Here is a 22124-nt window from a genome sequence, read left to right as displayed (position 1 = left end):
CTTAGCTTCCTCAGCGCTGGCCTCTGGGGGGGGAGCCCCACAGAGCCCTCTGTAGGGCGCCCCAAGCCTCTGTAAGTGTAAAAAATGCAATCAGAAACCACTTCCAGTTTGGCAATTGAAATGGTTGGCAACCTTCAGTCTCGAAAAACTATGGTATAGGCCTGCATCACCCAATATTCCCAGGCGGTCTCCCATCCAAGTCCTAACCAGGCCTGACCCTGCTTAGCTTCCAAGATCAGAGGAGATCAGGCATGTGCACAGTGAAAACCAGAAGTGTTTCTAATCACTTTTTTTACATTTTCAAAGGCTTGGGAAGCCCTGTGAAGGATTCTGCTGGGCTCCCCACACACACCCCTTGGAGGCCAGCACTGCAGAAGATAAGTAAGCCCCGGCAGCAGCACAATCCTGGGGATCACGTTGCTGCCATCCCCCTGCCCCAGCAAAGACTTAAGTGGTTCTCTCCTCCTGAGGAGGGCTTTGGGAACCACTGCTCTAAATATTTGCATACAGGACTAATAACTGCTGGCACTCATGGAATACATACAAATACATTGGAATAATTCATCCACATGGGTAGATTTACTTACCTTTTTAATCACTAAGTTAATTTTCGTAGTATTGGGAGTATACAGTATCTTTCCATGCAAGAGTGGCTTCAGGAAAGTCCAAATCAGAGCCCCATTAGGTGACTGTAAAATTTCCTGATAAAGTTGCAAGCAGAACTGTGCTGAAATAACAAAGAAAGTTCTTGGGAGGAAAAAAAAGCAAGCACAGAAAGAAATGGATTTACTTAGTAATCACACATTTTTGCTTGTTAAAGTGAGGGTATGAATAGGCAGTGTACTGTCAAAGCCTCCAAGTGAGGCATCCATGAGCCAGGGAATAGAGCACAAATAAAGAAGATTAACAAAAATAAAAAATGTGCCTGGATTGCATAATACCTTCTGATTGCAATAGATATAATCCACATTTCCCCATCTATAAAATAAGAATACATTACTGGACTGCTGGGATAACAAATGAGATGAAGAATATGTAGCATTCTGCCTGTTAAGAGTGCACAAAACAAATGAATCATCCTCATCAGACAATGTTCTGAAAGACAACAAAGGTAGAGTTGATCGTGTTTTCAGTCATTAGAGATTTCTGCCTAATTCGCCATCAAAGCATTTAAAGAATAATGACTCAGATCACTGAGTTATGGGGCAGAGAGCTAGAACAAACTGAAATGTTAAGTAGCAGCGTGTAGCAGGTGCTGGGAAGGAACAAAATTCAAGGGCTGATTAAAATTCCATCTCCAATTTCACAACAACTTTCTGTCTTCAAAAATGGAATGGCCTTTTCTGCTGTTTTGGAGGGGAGGGGGTGATTTTCTTTGGTAATACCTGTGGAGTAATACCTGTGGAGTTCTTGAAACTCTGCTGAAACTGGGGTTACCCTTTTGGTTGCCCCCAAGTATCTTGTTCCAAAAGGAAATAAAAAATAATAATTTCTCCACTGAAATGGCTACCCCACTGAACGCCATCATTCACTGGGAAGAAAAGAACATGTGAAAGACAGAACCAGAAATGTGTGGCGCATTGCCTGAGTAATGCAGTGTTCCATTCTCTTCATGTATATGTACACTGTACCTCTGCATCTTCCCCCCCCCCACCACCACCAATACACACAGAGGAAAGAACAGCAGACAGAGGGGACAATATGTACAGTGCATTCCAGTTCTCTCTTTTACATGTCTTTTCTGTCCTCCTTGCTGGTGGCTTCCAGTGAGGGTATCCATTTGAGTGGAGGAAATCTTTTTTTATTCCCCTTTGACTGAGACATCTTAGCAGAACCCTTCCTCCCCTCCCCCAAAAAGGACAATTATTTTCTCTAAAATTTTCCTCCCCACAAAAAAATATGAAAAAAAATGCAAGAAAAAATTGGTATTATCTAAAGCAGACACCCAGCATTGGTGGAAAATTAGTTGCAAAGCAAGAGTAATATATTCTTGATATGCACAAAGAGGAACCTGAATTGCTTGCTCTTCTCCTGTATCTCTGATAAAGTTATTTGCCACATCTACCATGTCAGCTCACTAATGGTTGCTAATATATTGCTACAGACATCCACACTGCATTGGACAATGCCTTCTCTAAAGATATCTGTATAACACATTAGGTGCTTAAAAATCTCTAGTAGCTGATACGTGTAACCTTTGGGGAACATGAAATCTTAGCATAAACTGAAGAAAGCAGACAATGAGAATATAGCCACCAAAGGAAGTCCGCATTTTGCATCCAACTGGTAAGAAGCAGCCTTGGAAGAGGGGGCTGCTAATCTCCTTGCTTTCGGAAAAACTGATGCTGCTTGACAGATTAAAGGCCCAATTATTTCTAACTGAAGCGCTGGTGGAACAATGTTCCACTGGCATAGACTGCCACAAAACAGCCATAAAGTGTTTTGCACTTTGCAGCAGCTACAACACTGGTGAGTAGGGGTTAGACCAGGGCAGGGAGGGGGAGGAATGGGGGCAGAAAGAGAAGGAGATGGGGTGGGGGAATGGGTGGATCGGGCAAAGGAGGGGAGCAGGTTTGGCAGCAGCAGTGTGCGCCAAATTCAAAGCCCCTTCCTGGATGTGATCTGCCTGCACGGGTCAATGTAAACCGGCACCAGCAATCAAGCTGGCGCAGGTCCAAGGTGACCCATATCGGCTCCTTGGGCTTACCTCAGGGAAAGGGGGACCAATATCCCCTTACCTCAAGGAGACCTCCAGCAGCCAAAACTCCCCAGTGGGATGCAGTGGAGGTCTCACCAGCGCCACCGCATCTCCATGCAGAGAGTCAGATAGGATTGTGCTGCCCCACTATCTGTCTGGATGGCTGTCTGCAACCTCATGCTCAACATTTATATTCATAAACATAGGGTGCAATCCTAACCCCTTATGTCGGTGTTTTCCAGCACCGACATAAGGGCAATGCAGCTCTGAAGTAAGGGAACAAACATTTCCTTACTTTGAGGAGGCCTCTGTGAGTGACACCCAACTGCAGGATGCAGCACATGTTCCATTGGCACTGGGAAAGCACTGACATAAGGGGTTAGGATTGCGCCCATATAGTACAAAAATAGAATGAGTCTGTCCCTATTTCTCTTTCCTCAAAAAGGTGATGATCCTGCAGCTGTAAGTTTCTATCACTCCGAGAAATTGAATACTGTGAGAACAATATCTTACACAGGAGGTAAAGTTTCAGAATTCAATGTAAACATGCAGCGACATTATTAATGCAAGTGTACAAATACATGATTCCTGTTGTTCCTACATGAGTCTTTGGGAATGCTGAATTTTGCCATGTCTTCCTCCAAGACTTCTGTGATTCGAGGCATGTCAATGAACATATTTGTGTTGCTGAAGAATGAGGATTCTTCTTTACATACTGCCTTAATGAATGACTGCAACGAACCGACTGCAATACTTCTGGGTTGACCACTGTGGAAAATCTGGAACGGCAATTGTCAAGAAATGAAAAATCAGTTCAAACTTCACTGTTGCCTTGAATTGTCATCTAGATGAAAGTTGTCATGGTTACAATGACAGTTCAAACGTCTTCCTTGTTACGACATCCAAAGAGGCCAAAAACATGACAATGCTGAGATTACCTACAAAGGCCCGAAAAACTGTTCCCTTTTTTGTTCTCATGACAACTATTGTGCTGAGGAAGGTATTACAACCTTAATGACTTAATGCAGTATGTGAGTGACAGTTTGTATAATGCATGATTTTAACCTTTCTCCAAAGTCATGTTCTGATGGGCTGAACAGCAAAAAGAATGTGAATGTAGGGACAACTTGATAGCAAAGACTGTGTTGTCATTTTCAATACAAGCAGAGCATACTGAAGAAAAAACTGGAAACTGGGATTTAAAAATGTGTTCTTGAAGAACTAAAACCAAGGTCTTAGTTCATTGGGAAGTTCTCTGCAGGTCCCATTCACTTTAGGGTTATTAACCAATTGCAGAATTTCAAGGTGATAAATCAATTACTCACATTTAAAGAAATATCTTTATCTAGACATTTACACCACCAAGATAGCTGCATTCTGGGGGTGTGGTCTGGTTCAGATGTAAAGCAAATAATGATTTGTTGTTATATGCACAAGCAGCCAGCTTCCATGAGTTCATGTGCTCCCCCCTCCACATGCAAAGAGCGAAAGTGTTCAAAGTTTGCAGCAAACCACAACTGCCTATTTCCTCCCTATGTAGGAAACTGTAGTTTGTACAAAGTATAACGGTAGCAAACCAGGATATCAAACAAACATCAGAGCCTACTTTGATATCCAGGTTTGTTAACCAAATTTGAACAAGATAGTTTCACAATTCGGAGAAAATGGAAGGCTGCGATTTGGAAACTTTAAACATCTTCCTCTCAGGCATGAAGGAGGAAGAGTAAAAGGAAGGGAAGAGGGTCAACATGCAAACCTGAGAGTCACACCTTCTAGTGCATGTAATTACAAATTATCAGTAACATAGCTGAGGGGGCAGGAACCTGGGCCAGGGGAAGCAATGACACCCCTGGGTCATCATGTCACCCCCGCACATGTGCAGACACTCCCTCCACTGTGCATACGCAACAGTAGCCCCAGAAACGGCTCCATTTGGAGCCATGTGGGAGTGAGAGTGGGAGGGAGGGCCCATTTCACAGTGCTTCCATGCGCCAAAAGGTACACCCGTCACCCTCCCATTGGAGATGACAGAAAACTGCCACTTTGCTGTGAAGGGGCAATGAACCCACCCCACCCCCACCATTCCAACCTAGCTCCAAATTATGGTTTGTAATAACATCCAAGCTAGGTCAAGAAAGGAAGCTTAAGATTAAAAAGAAAAATGTTAAATTGTCTTTGCCATTCCCAGTAACACACTCAAACCAAAACAGTACCAGAAAATAAAGGTATACATGTATCCCCCATAACCACTTGGGATAAGTTCCAATTGCCACTTAGGATACCAGAAACCAACAATAGCCACAAACCCTACAAGCAGCGGATCACAAATCTTCCTCCATCACAATAATAATAATAATAATAATAATAATAATAATAATAATAATAATAATAATACAGGTATTTATATACCGCCTTTCTTGGTCGTCAGATTTCTCCTCAGACTTTAATTCAAGGCGGTTTACATAGGCAGGCTATACTAAATCCCAATAGGGATTTTTACAATTGAAGAAGGTTCTGTCTTTCAAGAACCACAACATTTCAGATGGATCTTTTATGATCTGGTATCACATTCTGGCCTCCATTTTCCTCCCACACAGGCTGACAAAGAGCAGGTGGAATAACTCGGCATAACTCGGCTCGGCTTGTCAGCTGCTTCAAGGTCTCGCCATTCACGGTGCCGGTGGCCTCGAACTGGTGACCTTCGGATGTTATCTTCAGGCCAACGGAGGCTCTACCCTCTAGACCAGACCTCCTGCCAAATGACTTATCTGGTCTCTGACTGCTGCCCTCCTGTCACTGTCTCCCGTGTCTGGCTTTTTCTGTGCAGAGTTGGGGGGGGATTGTGAACCACAGAGAAGTGAAACCAGGTACAGGACCCAAAGATACAGGGGGATGCTATACTCTTTATGCAAAGCCCCATTTATTAAATTATGTTGCCTCTGATTAGAATTGCCCCCCCCCCCATAAATAAATTCAATTAAAGTTTGTGGTCTTATTCATTTCAATCGGTTTTGTTCAAACAGAGCTATAGCCAGGGAGGCTATACAGGGAGGCTCCCATGCCCGAAAAGATATTCCTGACTATTTTCCTCAATTTTCAGTTTTCATTCAAAAAACAAAATTAAGGGCATGGCTCTACACAAACTTAGAACTGTTTTATGTTGGCATGGCTTAACTGTCGTCATGGCTTCCCCCCAAATACTCCTAAGTACTATAGTTAGGCAAGAATACTGAACATTCTCTGCTAGAGATCTGTAGTCTATACAGTTTCCAGAGTTCTCAGATGTGATGAAAGGATCAGTCTAACTGCCCGATCCTAACCAACTCTCCAGAACAGATGCAGCTGCAATGCAGCCCCAAGGTAAGGGAACAAAAATTCTCTTACCTTGAGGAGGCCTCCATGACTGCCCCCACCACCACAGGATGCAGTGTGTACCCCACTGGCATTGCTGCATCCGCACTGGAAAGCTGGTTAAGATTGGGCTGTCTCTTTTTTTAGGTCAGGTCTAAGTTGCTACCCCTTTTACTTATAGCAGGGGTCTCCAAACTTTTTGGCCAGAGGGCCACATCAAATATGTGGCGTGGTGTGGAGTGCCGGAAAAAAAATTTAAATATAAAATTTAAATAAATAAATTAGAGATGGAACTTAGATGAGTGAATAAATGAATGAATGGGCTCATTCATTCAACCTCTCTGGCCCTCAGAACATCCTCCAGTCACAATCAGAGCACAGTTCTGGTCATGTTCAGTTGAGTGGGCCAGAGGCTTCAGGGGAAAAGAGGTTGCCGCGAGCCAGAAAGAGGCTTACTGCAGGCCGCATCTGGCCCCCGGGCTGGGGTTTGGAGATCCCTGACTTATAGATTAAAGGAAAGTGTGCAAGTAGTATTTTACCCAGTTGCTCATAGTCAGAAAGAAGCCTTCCAGGGTCACCTCCAATTAGTACAAAGGCAATGGGGTGACCAAAAAGCACCTGGACAATTTTTAAAATTTTACTAACTTTTAATTTTATCAAGCTGATTTTATAAACAAACATGACTACATTCATTTCCAGTCGTCGTCCCCCCCCCCCATTTCTCATCAACTTAATCCCTAATGGACACGTAAGCTTCTCCACCACTCCTACTGCAACATTTCTGGTGATAGGCTTGTTCATAGGAAAAGATGCTGGATGATTGTAACCCAAATTAATAGCAGCATATTGGATAGTTACGCTTGTTTAGCTTGGTATCGAGAGAATGAGTGTCGGAGATCGTTGAGCCAAGGTACACAAAGTCATGGTGTGGAAGGGATTGTCACTCCCGGATTGGCCTTTTCAGCCACACTAGACGCTGTGCCAGAACCACCTTTCAGAGCGCGATACCATAGTCTTTCGAGACTGAAGGTTGCCAATACAATTGGATAGTTATTTACAGTGAGTTGGGAGGAGTGGAAAAAGATCTCCAGTACCCTTGCTCCATGGCAGTTTCCTAAATCACACAAGTTGGTGAGCTAAATCCCTCTCTCATTTTGATAAAGCAACGAATTTTTAGCAGTTGTGTCAAGAATTCAAGACATGCTTCAGCTCCCTCGAATCCATCCATTTTAATCCAGACCTCAAAGCTAGCCAAATGTCAGGGCAGTACTAAAAAAAAGTGACATACAGTCCTCATGCAGGTAGCTAAAGCAGAGAAAGTCAATTGTCTGAATCATCAGACTTGGCCCAAGGGATGTATTGTAGCTCATCAATTAAATTTCTTATATATCAGGGCAAGGGGGAAAAAGCAGATTATACTTGCCCATCTACTAAATTGGAAATTTGCTCCCAGCTATCACTAGATGAAATCCCAGCAGCAAGGACACAGAAGGGATACGATAAGCATTTTAGAAAGAGAAAATGTGCATATGCCCAAGGGCTATTTATGCCATTTAGTAAAATAAATTTACTAGAGACAGCAAGGCAGGCAAATATGAATGACTGTACAAGTGAGCAAACTAGTCAAAGGGCAAAGGGGCTTCTTATTTGCAGAATATAAAAAGTATAGCTTAACTTTCAATCCACAAACCACTCAGAGCTGACTAAGACATGCTGATACACTGTAAGCTGTCAGAGAATGGGATCATCATGTCCACTGTACTCCACCAATTGGGCATCATTGTCCCAGCTCTAGGGCAAACTAACCACCCATGTTCAAATATCACACTTGTATAGATGCACAAGCCTTAACCTCCCAGTCTTGTTCTATATTTACCATCAGGTGTACATGCCAAAGTTTCCTCTAATTTTCTACCAGAGTGTACAGAGCCCTATGGGGTTGTGTGGGGGTGGATGTAGAGCACTTGGAGATGACATCATTGTAATCACCAAGTTCTAGAACACTGAGATAGAAGCCTACAGGAAGGTTGACACACACACTCTAGATTTTTCAGTCCTGTTGCACCCACACTCACATGCATTTAGCCTGTTTGTCCTAACCAGCCCATTGCCTAGAAAAAGTGCTCAGTTTGCTTTATTATGGGGATATTTTGTCTGGAGCAAGTGGGATAAGGATTACAGATTACTGGTCCTGAATAGGAAAATCTATACCATTAAACTGGCTTAATAGCAGTCCTCGCTCCCCTGGGTACCCTGGGAGATATAGTTCCATGAAAAGAGACTTACAGCACAAGTCTACGCATGTCTACTCAGAAGTAAGTCCCATTGAATCCAACGGGGTTACTCCCAGAAAAGTGTGTATTTGATTGTAGCCTAAGGATCTCTAATGCAGCAGAGACCTTTAAAATGACCTCTAAATGCAGCAGAACCTCTAAAGAGATCCTCTTAAGGATCTCTAATGCAATATCTTCACCAAAAGAAAATTACCAGGATTCTTTAGAGGGAGTCCTAAAAGCTGAAGTGGTATAAAGCCAAAATACGTTCGCATTGGAGATTTGCCCTTCTCTTATTTGGTTTCTTATTTACGTTCATTTCAAAAGGTGAAGTATGCTTGAGAAGAGTGGGTAGGCCCTTCACCCATGTACTACCCATGTAAAACATCCAGGGAGGGTACCCATGTAAAACCCATGTACACCCATGTAAAACATCCAGGCAGGGTATTGCTTCAAAGAGTGCTGCTCCAAAGCCAGGCTAGTAGTCAGCAGGATAGTGCATGAGTATTGCCAGCCCTGCTCCTTTCAGGATCATTCCAGACCCAAATACATTTCTTCTGGGTTATACAGTACTGTCACAGGTTGAACCCCAGCCTGACTGGTAATTTACTGGCTGCACAGTATCAGGCCTGAAGCCTTGGCCAAACCAGGAGTGCACAGCATCCTGGGAGCTTCATGCTGATGCAATATCTAGTGATATTGCATCAGGTGATTTCATGTGTGTGTGTGTGTGTGTGTGTGTGTGGCAGCAGCTGCACAGTCAGCATGACTGTGCAGTAATTCCCAATGCTGTGATTGGCTGCAAGAAATATAAATGTCCAGCAGAGGCAAGCAAGTGTGTGGGAGAAGCAGAGCATTGTGAGCCGGAGGCTACGTTGGTTGGAGAGTGGATCGTGTACCGTTTGTACTACTTGGACTTTGTAAATATCTGTACATAAGTAAAGGAGGAGTGTGGTGGTGAACTTCTGCCTCTGAGTCTTCCTTGTCGCCGGGGGTGATTGTGGTTCGGCCGTGAGGCACAGAAGCATCAAACAGCTGTGCAAATAGTTATGCCAAATAGGGATAGGGGAAAATATGGTTTTCCACACTGGAGCTGGGTCAAGTACCACAGGTGTCATCATCCCCCTTTATTGGCTTTATGGAAAGCTGTGAGAGACAAGCCAGTACATGGATAGCACAGTTGGACAAATAGAAAGATAGGAAGTCTGAGCAGACAAACTCAGAACAGGCAGGCATGGAAGAGGCAGGTATAAAATGAACAGGGTAAATAAGTTACTTAGGAAATGTATTGATTGGAGGAGACAGAGGTGGCAGAGCAGCTTTTAAACTAAAAAGGTGGCAGAGCAGCTTTTAAACTGATCCCTGGGGGAAGGCCGACAGGAGCCGAGGGGCATCCGGTTCGGGACTCCTCATCCCTATGGGATGAGGATGGGGAGGTTAGAGAACAACAAGACAAAGGCAGGGTAGGAGAAGAAATTGGGAAAGGTAGGGAGATGGGATGTGATAGACAGTTTGGCACAATGAGAGGATGCGGGGACAAAGGAGCGAATAAGCAGCCCATCCTGGGGCATTCCGTGTATAAATGCTTTTATGCGAATGCCCGAAGTCTACGAGCAAAGGTGGGAGAACTGGAATGTCTGGTGACAAGGGAAAATATTGACATAGTGGGCATAACGGAAACCTGGTGGAATGCGGAGAATCAGTGGGATACCGCAATCCCGGGCTATAAACTCTACAGGAGGGACAGGCAGGGACGTGTTGGAGGTGGGGTGGCCCTTTATGTTAAGGAAGGGATAGAATCCAGCAAAGTAGAGATTGAAGGTGGGTCCGACTCCACCGTAGAATCTCTGTGGGTTAAATTACCAGGCTTGAGCAGCGATGTAATACTGGGGGTGTGCTATCGTCCTCCAGACCAGAAATCTGATGGGGACCTTGAAATGAGGAAACAGATCAGGGAGGTGACAAGGAAGGACAGGGTTGTAATCATGGGGGACTTCAATTATCCTCATATTGACTGGGTCAATTTGTGTTCTGGTCACGATAAGGAAACCAGATTTCTTGACGTGCTAAATGACTGTGGCTTAGATCAGCTAGTCACGGAGCCCACCAGAGGACAGGTGACTCTGGATTTAATTTTGTGCGGTACGCAGGACCTGGTTAGAGATGTAAACGTTACTGAGCCATTGGGGAACAGTGATCATGCTGCGATCCGTTTTGACGTGCACGTTGGGGGAAGAATACCAGGCAAATCTCTAACAAAAACCCTTGACTTCCGACGGGCGGACTTCCCTCAAATGAGGAGGCTGGTTAGAAGGAGGTTGAAAGGGAGGGTAAAAAGAGTCCAGTCTCTCCAGAGTGCATGGAGGCTGCTTAAAACAACAGTAATAGAGGCCCAGCAGAGGTGTATACCGCAAAGAAAGAAGGGTTCCACTAAATCCAGGAGAGTGCCCGCATGGCTAACCAGCCAAGTTAGAGAGGCTGTGAAGGGCAAGGAAGCTTCCTTCCGTAAATGGAAGTCTTGCCCTAATGAAGAGAATAAAAAGGAACATAAACTGTGGCAAAAGAAATGTAAGAAGGTGATAGCGGAGGCCAAGCGAGACTATGAGGAACGCATGGCCAGCAACATTAAGGGGAATAATAAAAGCTTCTTCAAATATGTTAGAAGCAGGAAACCCGCCAGAGAAGCGGTTGGCCCTCTGGATGGTGAGGGAGGGAAAGGGGAGATAAAAGGAGACTTAGAGATGGCAGAGAAATTAAATGAGTTCTTTGCATCTGTCTTCACGGCAGAAGACCTCGGGCAGATACCGCTGCCCGAACGGCCCCTCCTAACCGAGGAGTTAAGTCAGATAGAGTTTAAAAGAGAAGATGTTTCAGACCTCATTGATAAATTAAAGATCAATAAGTCACCGGGCCCTGATGGCATACACCCAAGGGTTATTAAGGAATTGAAGAATGAAGTTGCAGATCTCTTGACTAAGGTATGCAACTTGTCCCTCAAAACGGCCACGGTACCAGAAGATTGGAGGATAGCAAATGTCACGCCTATTTTTAAAAAGGGAAAGAGGGGGGACCCGGGAAACTATAGGCCGGTCAGCCTAACATCTATACCGGGTAAGATGGTGGAATGCCTCATCAAAGATAGGATCTCAAAACACATAGACGAACAGGCCTTGCTGAGGGAGAGTCAGCATGGCTTCTGTAAGGGTAAGTCTTGCCTCACCAACCTTATAGAATTCTTTGAAAAGGTCAACAGGCATGTGGATGCGGGAGAACCCGTGGACATTATATATCTGGACTTTCAGAAGGCGTTTGACACGGTCCCTCACCAAAGGCTACTGAAAAAACTCCACAGTCAGGGAATTAGAGGACAGGTCCTCTCGTGGATTGAGAACTGGTTGGAGGCCAGGAAGCAGAGAGTGGGTGTCAATGGGCAATTTTCACAATAGAGAGAGGTGAAAAGCGGTGTGCCCCAAGGATCTGTCCTGGGACCGGTGCTTTTCAACCTCTTCATAAATGACCTGGAGACAGGGTTGAGCAGTGAAGTGGCAAAGTTTGCAGGTGACACCAAACTTTTCCGAGTGGTAAAGACCAGAAGTGATTGTGAGGAGCTCCAGAAGGATCTCCCCAGACTGGCAGAATGGGCAGCAAAATGGCAGATGCGCTTCAATGTCAGTAAGTGTAAAGTCATGCACATTGGGGCAAAAAATCAAAACTTTAGATATAGGCTGATGGGTTCTGAGCTGTCTGTGACAGATCAGGAGAGAGATCTTGGGGTGGTGGTGGACAGGTCGATGAAAGTGTCGACCCAATGTGCGGTGGCAGTGAAGAAGGCCAATTCTATGCTTGGGATCATTAGGAAGGGTATTGAGAACAAAACGGTTAGTATTATAATGCCGTTGTACAAATCGATGGTAAGGCCACACCTGGAGTATTGTGTCCAGTTCTGGTCGCCGCATCTCAAAAAAGACATAGTGGAAATGGAAAAGGTGCAAAAGAGAGCGACTAAGATGATTACGGGGCTGGGGCACCTTCCTTATGAGGAAAGGCTACGGCGTTTGGGCCTCTTCAGCCTAGAAAAGAGACGCTTGAGGGGGGACATGATTGAGACATACAAAATTATGCAGGGGATGGACAGAGTGGATAGGGAGATGCTCTTTACACTCTCACATAATACCAGAACCAGGGGACATCCACTAAAATTGAGTGTTGGGCGGGTTAGGACAGACAAAAGAAAATATTTCTTTACTCAGCGCGTGGTCGGTCTGTGGAACTCCTTGCCACAGGATGTGGTGCTGGCGTCTAGCCTAGACGCCTTTAAAAGGGGATTGGACGAGTTTCTGGAGGAAAAATCCATTATGGGGTACAAGCCATGATGTGTATGCGCAACCTCCTGATTATAGGAATGGGTTAAGTCAGAATGCCAGATGTAGGGGAGGGCACCAGGATGAGGTCTCTTGTTATCTGGTGTGCTCCCTGGGGCATTTGGTGGGCCGCTGTGAGATACAGGAAGCTGGACTAGATGGGCCTATGGCCTGATCCAGTGGGGCTGTTCTTATGTTCTTATGTTCTTATGAGACAGGGAAAAGCAAAAAGGAGAAAGAAAACAGACCTGTTCAGGGATATAATCAAGGCACTTTGAACAGAAACTCTAGACCAACCTACCAGCAGCCTTTCCCTGCCCTTTTTAAAATAGGGATTTCTGGGAAACTAGAGCCAATGAGAATAGGGAGGACACATACTGCAAGACACGTGCTGGACCTGGTGTTTACAGCTGGGCACGGGGGCAGTGATCTGGATGTAGAGGAGATCAAGATCACTCCGTTGTCATGGACAGATCACTTCCTGGTAAGGTTTAGGCTTGTTGCGACTTCCTACCTCCGCAGAGGCGGGGGACCGTTTTCTATGGTCCACCCCCGGAGGCTAATGGATCCTGAAGGTTTCCTGAGGGCTCTGGGGGATTTCCCCACTGCCAAGACTGGCGTCTCATCTGAGGCCCTGGTTGACCTCTGGAATGGGGAAATGACCAGGGCAGTGGATGAGATTGCTCCGGAGCGACCTCTGCCACGTCGCAGACTTGGAGCGGCTTCTTGGTTCACTGAGGAGCTGCGAATGATGAAGCAGCAGGGCAGGCGTCTAGAGCGACGGTGGCAGAAAACTCGGGATGAATCCGATCGGACACGGAGTAGAGCTCATTACAGAGCCTATTCCGTGGCGGTGGTAGCAGCGAAGAGAACGTTCTTCTCTGCTGCATTGTGTCTGCTGACAACTGTCCGGCAGAGCTGTTCCGTGTGGTGCGGGGCCTCCTCCATCAGGCCCCCCCAGTAGACCAGGAGGAATACACGGTCAGCCGCTGTGACGTGTTTGCGCAACATTTTGCAGATAAAATCGATCGTATTCGTCACAACTTGGATGCCACATTGACAGTGTCTGACAATGTCCCCTTGGCAACTGCTTGTCCAGTGTTGTGGGATTCTTTTCAGCTTGTACAGCCTGAGGATGTGGACAGACTCCTTTGGAGTGTGAGGCCATCTGCCTGCCTGCTCGACCCTTGCCCAGCTTGGTTGATGAGAGCTGCCCAGGGTGGACTGGCTGAGTGGACAGGGAGGGTGGTCAACTCTTCCTTGATGGAGGGGACATTACCACTTGCTTTGAAACGGGCAGTGGTTCGCCCCCTCCTGAAGAAGCCCTCCCTGGATTCCACTGTGTTAGATAACTACCGGCCAGTCTCCAACATCCCGTTTCTGGGCAAGGTAATTGAGCGGGTGGTGGCATCCCAACTCCAGAGGGTCTTGGATGAAGCGGATTATCTGGATCCTTTTCAATCTGGCTTCAGGGCGGGCTTTGGGACGGAAACCGCCTTGGTCGCCTTGGTGGATGACCTACGCCGGGGACTGGACAGAGGGAGTGCATCCCTGTTGGTCCTGCTGGACCTCTCAGCGGCTTTCAATACCATCGACCATGGTATCCTTCTGGGCCGATTGGCGAGTTGGGAGCTGGAGGCACTGTTTTGCGGTGGTTCCGCTCCTACTTGGAGGGTCGGTCCCAGATGGTGGTGCTGGGTGATGCCTGTTCGACACCCTGGCCCTTGAGATGCGGGGTGCCACAGGGCTCAATTCTGTCCCCCATGCTATTTAACATCTACATGAAACCACTGGGAGAGGTCATCCAGGGGTTTGGAGTGGGGTGCCATCAATATGCCGATGACACCCAGCTCTATCTCTCCTTTTCTCCAGACTCCAAGGTGGCGGTTGAGGGCCTGGAGCGCTGTCTGGAGGCAGCGAGGATCTGGATGGGGGCTAACAAGCTGAAATTAAATCCGGATAAGACAGAGGCACTCTTGGTTCGGAAATCCTCGATGCAGGTGCTGGACTATCGGCTTGCACTGAATGGGGTTGCACTCCCTCTGAAGGAGCAGGTCCGCAGCTTGGGGTTCCACCTGGACTCACAGCTGCTCCTGGATTCCCAGGTGGCGGCTGTGGCTAGGGGGGCCTTCGCTCAGCTTCGGCTGGTGCACCAGCTGCGGCTGTACTTGGATCGTGCAGACCTGGCCACGGTGATCCATGCTTCGGTGACATCGAGATTAGATTACTGTAACGCACTCTATGTGGGGCTGCCCTTGAAGACAGTTCGGAAACTGCAACTAGTGCAGAATGTGGAGGCCCGTGTGGTTACTGGAGGTAGGCGGTTTGACTCTGTCAGTCTGCTTCTCCAGCGGCTGCATTAGCTGCCCATTCGTTTCCGGGCCCAATTCAAGGTGCTGGTATTGACCTTTAAAGCCCTATACTGCTCTGGGCCAGGGTATCTTAGAGATCGCCTACTCCCATACAATCCGGCTCGTCCTCTTAGGTCATCAGAGAAGGCCTTTTTACAAGTGCCGCCGCCTAGGGAGGTACGTGGGGCGGCTGCAAGAAATAGGCTGCAAGAAATAGAAATGCCACTTCTCAGTAGTGGCACCAACACTATGGAACTCCCTTCCCCTTGACTTAAGAAAGGCTCCCTCTTGAGACCTTTTGGCAAGGCCTGAAGACCCTTCTGTTTAAACAAGCCTTCTGAGTTCTCGGCCTTTTAACATCTTTTTAACATCTTTTAATATTTTTTACAGGCCTGATTCTTTTATGACTTGCTGCTGCTCTATGCTCTTTTTACCTATTTTTTATTCTGACTCCTGTTTTTTATGATGTGTTAATATGTTTTTATTTGTTTTTAAATTATGTTTTAATCTGTTGTAAGCCACCTTGAGTCCCTTCGGGGAGAAAGGCGGGGTAAAAATAAAGTTATTATTATTATTATTATTATTATTATTATTATTATTATTAGGGAGGCTCAAGCAGTTATTATTCTGGGGTTCCAAATCCTGGGGCTGCAAAGGAGGATTCTTTATGCAACCAATCTTATCATTTGCTATGCTTCTATAGAGCATCCAAGGATAGGGCCGTTAGTCCTCCCCCCCCCCCCACTGTCTGACCAGCGTAAGGAGGGGAAAATTAGAAACCGATTAAGGCAAATAACTTACTCCAGATACAGAAAGGAACAAAAAAGACCAGTAATGGAGATAGAAAGGTCTGAGAAAATCACACAGGCAATTTATTAACAAAAGATAGACACTGAATTGCTAAATCAATGAATTTTTTTTCTCTCCGGGGCTTTCATAGAAGAATGAAGATGACAAAAAGCAGGCATGACTTTCCCAGGAGAAAATAAAAAGAATACCATAATACTAAACAGCAAAAAATTACTCTATTCATATAAAGCAATATTATGTGTATCTAACGCATTCAAAACTGACCACTGTTGGAGACAAGATCCAGACAAACTGTGTCAAACTCCTTAAGCTTATTTTATGAACTTATCTGTTGGGATTTTCCCCCTCACTCAGAGCTGAAGACAATATTAATAAAAAGTCTGTCACATCCAACTCTGATTAAGGTATTTTGTTTAAGGACCGTTTCCAATAAAATTCTGAAGGTAATACTTGGTTAAGCCTTTCTTCATACTAACCTTTGAATGGAGGAGTCAACTCCTGAAATCAAGAACTTGGCAGAACAGAGTTCAGCAGTTTTTGGCAAGTCCAGGGACAGAACCCAATTCCAAAATTGCCTTTTCATCACCACTTTTGTAAAAAAAGCAGTATATAAATAGAGTGCTCTTAATAAGAACAACAAAGGCCTACACACATTTTGCGATCTTAAAAGTTAGACCTTGGATATATTTGAGGTGCTGAATCCAAAAATGGCATCAGATTTGCCCAGTTGGCTGTAGATTTGGGGGTATTGCATAGTAGTATGGCTTATATGCCTATTCAAACAGCTTCTTTATGAGAAAGCCATGGTGTTGGTTTCGTACCCCCAAAATGAGAGCCACGCAGGCAAAACCATTGCCATTTTTGAATTCAGTACTCCAAAAATATCCTAAATTCATTCAAATATCCTTGGTAACTAAAAAAGTATGTTTTTTTTTGCTTTGTTTGTTTTTTGTAGACCTGTGTAATACAAGCCAAGTAAAAATAAACAGCTAAAGAGGAAAGGACTTTATAATTTGCTTTCTGGCACTGGCCCAAAACAATGACTATATTACATATCCATCATTACATTTCAGAGTTGAACCACACAATCAGGAGAACAGGTATAACAATCCTTCCAAGGAACTGCAGAAATGGTAGACATGGGATAGTGTATGACTGAATGCTGTCCTACGTCAAGAACTCCCTGTCCATTACCATGTAGCATGTCAAAAGGAAAGAATTCTAGTCTTCACTTCTCCATGACATCCTAGTTTTCTATGTGCAGAGAGATTTTACTATTTGAGAACACTCTGCACAGTAAAACAATACTGTCCAACAAGAGATTCACTGCTCAGTTTCGTTGATTGTGTATTATGGCAATCTTTAAAAGATTTTCATGATCTAAATTATATCAAGAAGGGAGATAACTAGAAATAGCAGGAGATGTAGCATCTAATCTGTTTTCTGGAAATAAAGACGTCACTGGCACATTATTCAATATAATCCAGTAGTCTGGACAATGCACAATATGTTTTCTTATAAAAGGCGCTATTATTTAGCCTATATCCTAAAATTAGTCCTCTATCAAAGTTATTCTTGAAAATTAGTTAGAAATGTAGCTGAATAAAATCACACACTTACCGACTGAAAAGCAGAGATATCGAGGAGAGATGTGCTTTTAATTGTTTGAAGGAATACAGGAAGATTTTCAAAGACATGCTGAGCTTTATTTAGAAGAGAGCTGATGCTGGATACAACATCCAACAGTGTATTGAGTAAGTTGTCTACTTCAGATGGTATTTTGATCTTAAAGGTAAAGTGGAAAATACTAACATTACTCCTTCTTTTCATTTGGTTAATTAATTTTTGGCCCAATCCAACCCCTTCCCCCGGCATGTGCAGCTGTGTCAAAAAGGTGCATGCTATATCCAGTTGGTTTACAGAACAGGTGGCTTCAGAAGGGAAGGGGGATTTAAATCCCTTTTCCCCTGGAAATCACCTACCATAAGCCTCCTGCTCCACAATGGGTCTCCCTGGACCGCTGCCAGCTCATTAGCTGGCACAGTTTCAAGTAGAGAAAGGGAACAGGAAGGCTGCGGAAAAAAGGACAGGATCTGGCGCACGACTTCACCACCAAATCCACTCCATCCCACAGCCTCCTGGCCCCTTATCCCTCCTCCTCCTTCCTCCCTAATCCCCCATGCCCTCCCCACCCCCTTCATATAGAAGCCCACCCTAGAGAAATTTCACTAATCTTAATAATTGAAACTTTTTTTCAGGGGGGAGCTAGCTTCCAAGCATTTTCCTGAGAAAATCCACTTCCAACTTCACTGTAGACCTCAACCAGTTACAACTTACGGCTCTGTGAATCACCCCCCCCCCCTTAAGAAATTTCACTTATGAAACTTTTTTGGCTTTCTCTCAACTCAAGTGACTTGCCAAAGGAAGAAGCCCACATTCACTTTGAATTTTATTGTACTCAAAATTTCTGTCTTTTCTGCTAGTTACTTTTCTGATAATGTCTTTAACTGTTACCCTGCACATGCCCGATCTCATCTGATCTCGGAAGCTAAGCAGGGTCAGGCCTGGTTAGTACTTGGATGGGAGACTGCCTGAGAATACCAGGTGCTGTAGGCTTATATACCATAGTCTCTCGAGACTGAAGGTTGCCAACAAAGTTTCTTTTAAGCCCCCCTTTTAAGCCAACTTCAGAAATGGGCAGAAAATAAAAAACTGATTTGTTCACCTTATAAATGATGTTGCGCAGATTCAGGTTCTGCAAAAGAAGTATCATCATGGTGTACAACTCCTGTGGTGGCAGAGAGCAAAGTTCTTTGATGGCAGCAGGACTTTTACCTTCTGCTGGAAAAGTCAGCAAAGGGCTAAGTGCTTCCACATCACATTTGCCAACTAACAGCACTGCCAGGGCACTAGAAAAGAACTGTCACAATGAAAGTAAATGTATAGTTTAAAATATATCTGAAAAGACTATGAAAGTTGCAGGCGTAAAATCTTCCTAAAAAGCAGGGGAAGCTCACTAGGTATGAGCAAGGCCTTAGCCTCATTTAAAGTAACTCTTTGGATTTTTGCATATACAAATGTATTGAACCAGTACAAAACATCAAGGGAGCAGAAAACTAAATACTGCAGCAAAATGGGGCAGGGAGCTTTGTTCAACAAGCATGGGGCAAACAGTTTCAGGGGAGGAAGCACTGTAATTGAGAAAAAAGGCATGAGGGGAAAAGGTTCAAAAACGACATTGTCCAGGTGAAAGGAAGGGGTGGAAATAAAAATGTGTTCTTCTTCCCCTACTTGCAAAAGATATGACATTTCAGAAATGGAGTTTATATTGTCCCATAAACCTATTGTCCCATGAACCTGGGAAAATTTATCTTCCCAGTTGGCATTTGGCCTTGAGTTTAGTCATAGGTATTTTGTTAAATAAATGCAATATTTTGAGGCATGTGATGAGGGTTATATAATTGTTTTCTATTAATCCCACCCACTGATTTGCCAAACTTTGCATAGTTCCATCTCCTGAATCACCAACATCCACCAAGGTCCACATCTGATCAGTCAGAATCTGTTCCTGGCTCCTCTCCTCACCCATCCACCCACCCCCGACCACCTACTAAGGTATTTCTAAAATCCTACAATGACAATCCCACAATGAACCCTTGTGTAATATTTCATCATGTGTGACGAGAGATGTTGCAACGCAATGCTACTTGGGAAGCACACAAGGCTTGGACCTTGCTGCCTGATGGAGTGCAGAGCACTGAAGGGTTAAAAGTGAGGCTAGAACAGCAGAAAGTCAAAGCAATGAAGAGACACAGACTGGTTTCAAAGTATAGAGGCAGGGGGAGAGCTGGAACTGAGGAAAAAAGCTTCCAGTTAGCTCTCAGCAAGCCCTTTTTATTGAATCTCAAAATACATGAGGCAATAGGGAAAATTACTGAAGGTTGCTGAGATTTATACTGGCTATAACTAGCTGGCTTTCTAGCTAACCGCAAAACATTCTTGAGATAAAGACCTCCCATTGTTTACTTCACTGGGCTTCAGACACTCAGCATACTACCAAGGCCAAGAGTTTGCTCTTGTGCAGGCGCGACTGTTGTCGTTGTTGCCAACATACTAAGGCCAAGCTTAGTGCTTGTGCATATATTTACCACAGAGAGAGAATTATAAGAGAAAAGAAAAACCAACAACCTTTTTAGAGGAGCAATATAAATTGCCTCCTCACAGAAAGTCCATTTTACACAACAATATGAAGGCTGAACCCATTCACTGCTATCCTGTAAAACAGATCTCTATAACTCAGCCACCTTGGACTGCCCTCTACTTTCCTGTTCTCCACTCTCCTATGGTGCTACTGTGGATGTTGTTTCATAATTCAGTCCCAAAGCCTGGATAATTCACAAGAATACAAACTTAGAGCTTTATGTCAAATTCCACTCTTACTGAACTTTTTGTCTAAATCAACAAGCAACAATGCCAGTTCCTCTCATTACGGAAGATGCAAAGGAACAAATAGAAATAAAATTAAAATAAGAATTAAACCTGCCTTGGAAGCGAATCCAAACAGATCCAAACCGGATTTTAACAGGGAAGCTTCCAATGGAAAGAAACTTTCTTGCACCTTACTTTGTTGTGGAGCACCAGTGACATCTAATGGCCATTTGTCTGAGTTGGCTATCTCCACTATCCCAATTTCAAGCACAAAGCAATGAGAAGAAATTCAGTATTCCACTTCTGCCTTATGAGGCCCAGAATAATGCCACTCCAAGCCATATAAGTGCAGAAGGCAACAGAGATGGAGATATGGCATGCAGTGAGGAGCCAATGCTTTCTAGGACAGTCAAGCAACAAATAACTCAGACTTCCCCAAAGTGAAGGGTAGCAATTACAGTTATAATTCTCCACATACACCTTGAGGGAGTTACTAGGAGCTGGTCTAGATAAATGGTTTTCAGATTTCTACCTTCTTTCACACTAACCCATCTGTCAAGGAATCCCTGCATTCCTGCCATGGAATCCCAGTGTATTGTAGGAGTTTATGGAGCATGCTCTAATGCAGGGGTGCCCAAACCCCAGCCCGGGAGCCACTTGCGGCCCTTGAGGACTCCCAATCCAGCCCACAGGGAGCCCCCAGTCTCCAATGAGCCTCTGGCCCTCCAGAGGCTTGCTGGGGCCCACACTGGCCCAAAGCAACTGCTCTCAGCCTGAGGGCAACTGTTCAACCTCTCACGTGAGCTGTGGGATGAGGGCTCCCTCCACTGCTTGCTGTTTCACATCTGTGGTACAGCAGCAGCAGCAAAGGAAAGGCCGGCCTTGCTTTGTACAAGGCCTTTTATAGGCCTTTAGCTATTGCAAGACCTTCCTTCATTCATATAAGTTCCATCTCTAATATATTCATTTATGTAAATTTATTCAAATTTGAAATGGCCCCTGACACAGTGTCAGAGAGATGATGTGGCCCTCCTGCCAAAAAGTTTGAACACCCCTGCTCTAAAGCAAACACATAGGACACCGACAAGACCTCTTGAGCTTCTCTGTTTCCCCGTCGAGGTTTATCTTCTCCTAGTTAAACCCCTAATAAGCTGCCATGCAACCCCAGCATTTCCCAGGTTGAAAACTACTGTGACTACCCCAGCCTCACTGTGAGTTGCTGGCTATGCTGTTCAAAGTCCATGATGTTCAAAAGCTCCCTATCTGATTCAATGAGCAAACAACTGGCATTCTGTGATATATTCTCGAAAGATCCCCAACACCTACCCAACAAGACATAGCAATATTTTATGCAAAGTACTTGCTTTACAGGTTCCCATGGCCCTTTTCCTACATTCTCACATCAACACATTTCATATGGTCGCGAAGTCAATGTTAACGTCTGTCCTCTCCCCATCTGAAGAAGAACTGTGGGCAAATTCTTAAGTCCTCACGAAAGGGCTGGGGAGGAGGAGATAATGTGATTTGGGCATCCATATGGAGTGCCCATATTAGACACTTATCTCACAAAACTTCACCACCATTAGACAAAACTTGCTGACAGCCCATGAATGTATGAACAAGCTTGCAATAAACACTCCAGGTACTTTTTAGAATGCCCCTTTCCTTTCAACACAGTCTGCATCCATTTCTTCTTTCACATGTTACAGATGAAGTAGAGTGGGACCATATTGTGAGGAAGCTGCCATTCCAGTGACATATGAATAAAGCACCTTACTGAGCCCAAGCCTATTCACATCTACTCAGAAGTAAGTCCCATTATAGTCAATGGGGCTTACTCCCAGGTAAGTGT

The 22124-nt window shown here is 44.7% G+C and overlaps 1 protein-coding gene and 1 pseudogene across 1 annotated transcript in view; one reads left to right on the top strand and one right to left on the bottom strand.

The window, feature by feature from the left end:
* Positions 1 to 22124, bottom strand: part of ABCA13 (ATP binding cassette subfamily A member 13) — a 256616-nt gene that overhangs the window by 176304 nt on the left and 58188 nt on the right. Inside the window, exons 17-20 of the mRNA XM_066629193.1 lie at positions 18570 to 18764; positions 17465 to 17629; positions 3300 to 3477; positions 588 to 727 (exon numbers count right to left, since the gene is read on the bottom strand). Coding sequence (XP_066485290.1) covers positions 588 to 727; positions 3300 to 3477; positions 17465 to 17629; positions 18570 to 18764 — 678 coding nt within the window. The remainder of the gene's footprint in view (positions 1 to 587; positions 728 to 3299; positions 3478 to 17464; positions 17630 to 18569; positions 18765 to 22124) is intronic.
* Positions 18344 to 18460, top strand: LOC136654532 (5S ribosomal RNA; annotated as a pseudogene).

Source organism: Tiliqua scincoides, chromosome 5, assembly GCF_035046505.1.
Source record: "Tiliqua scincoides isolate rTilSci1 chromosome 5, rTilSci1.hap2, whole genome shotgun sequence".
In the NCBI taxonomy this organism is placed as follows: domain Eukaryota; kingdom Metazoa; phylum Chordata; class Lepidosauria; order Squamata; family Scincidae; genus Tiliqua; species Tiliqua scincoides.
Note: the sequence above shows the minus strand (reverse complement) of the source record. Positions and strands in the feature narration are given on the sequence as shown.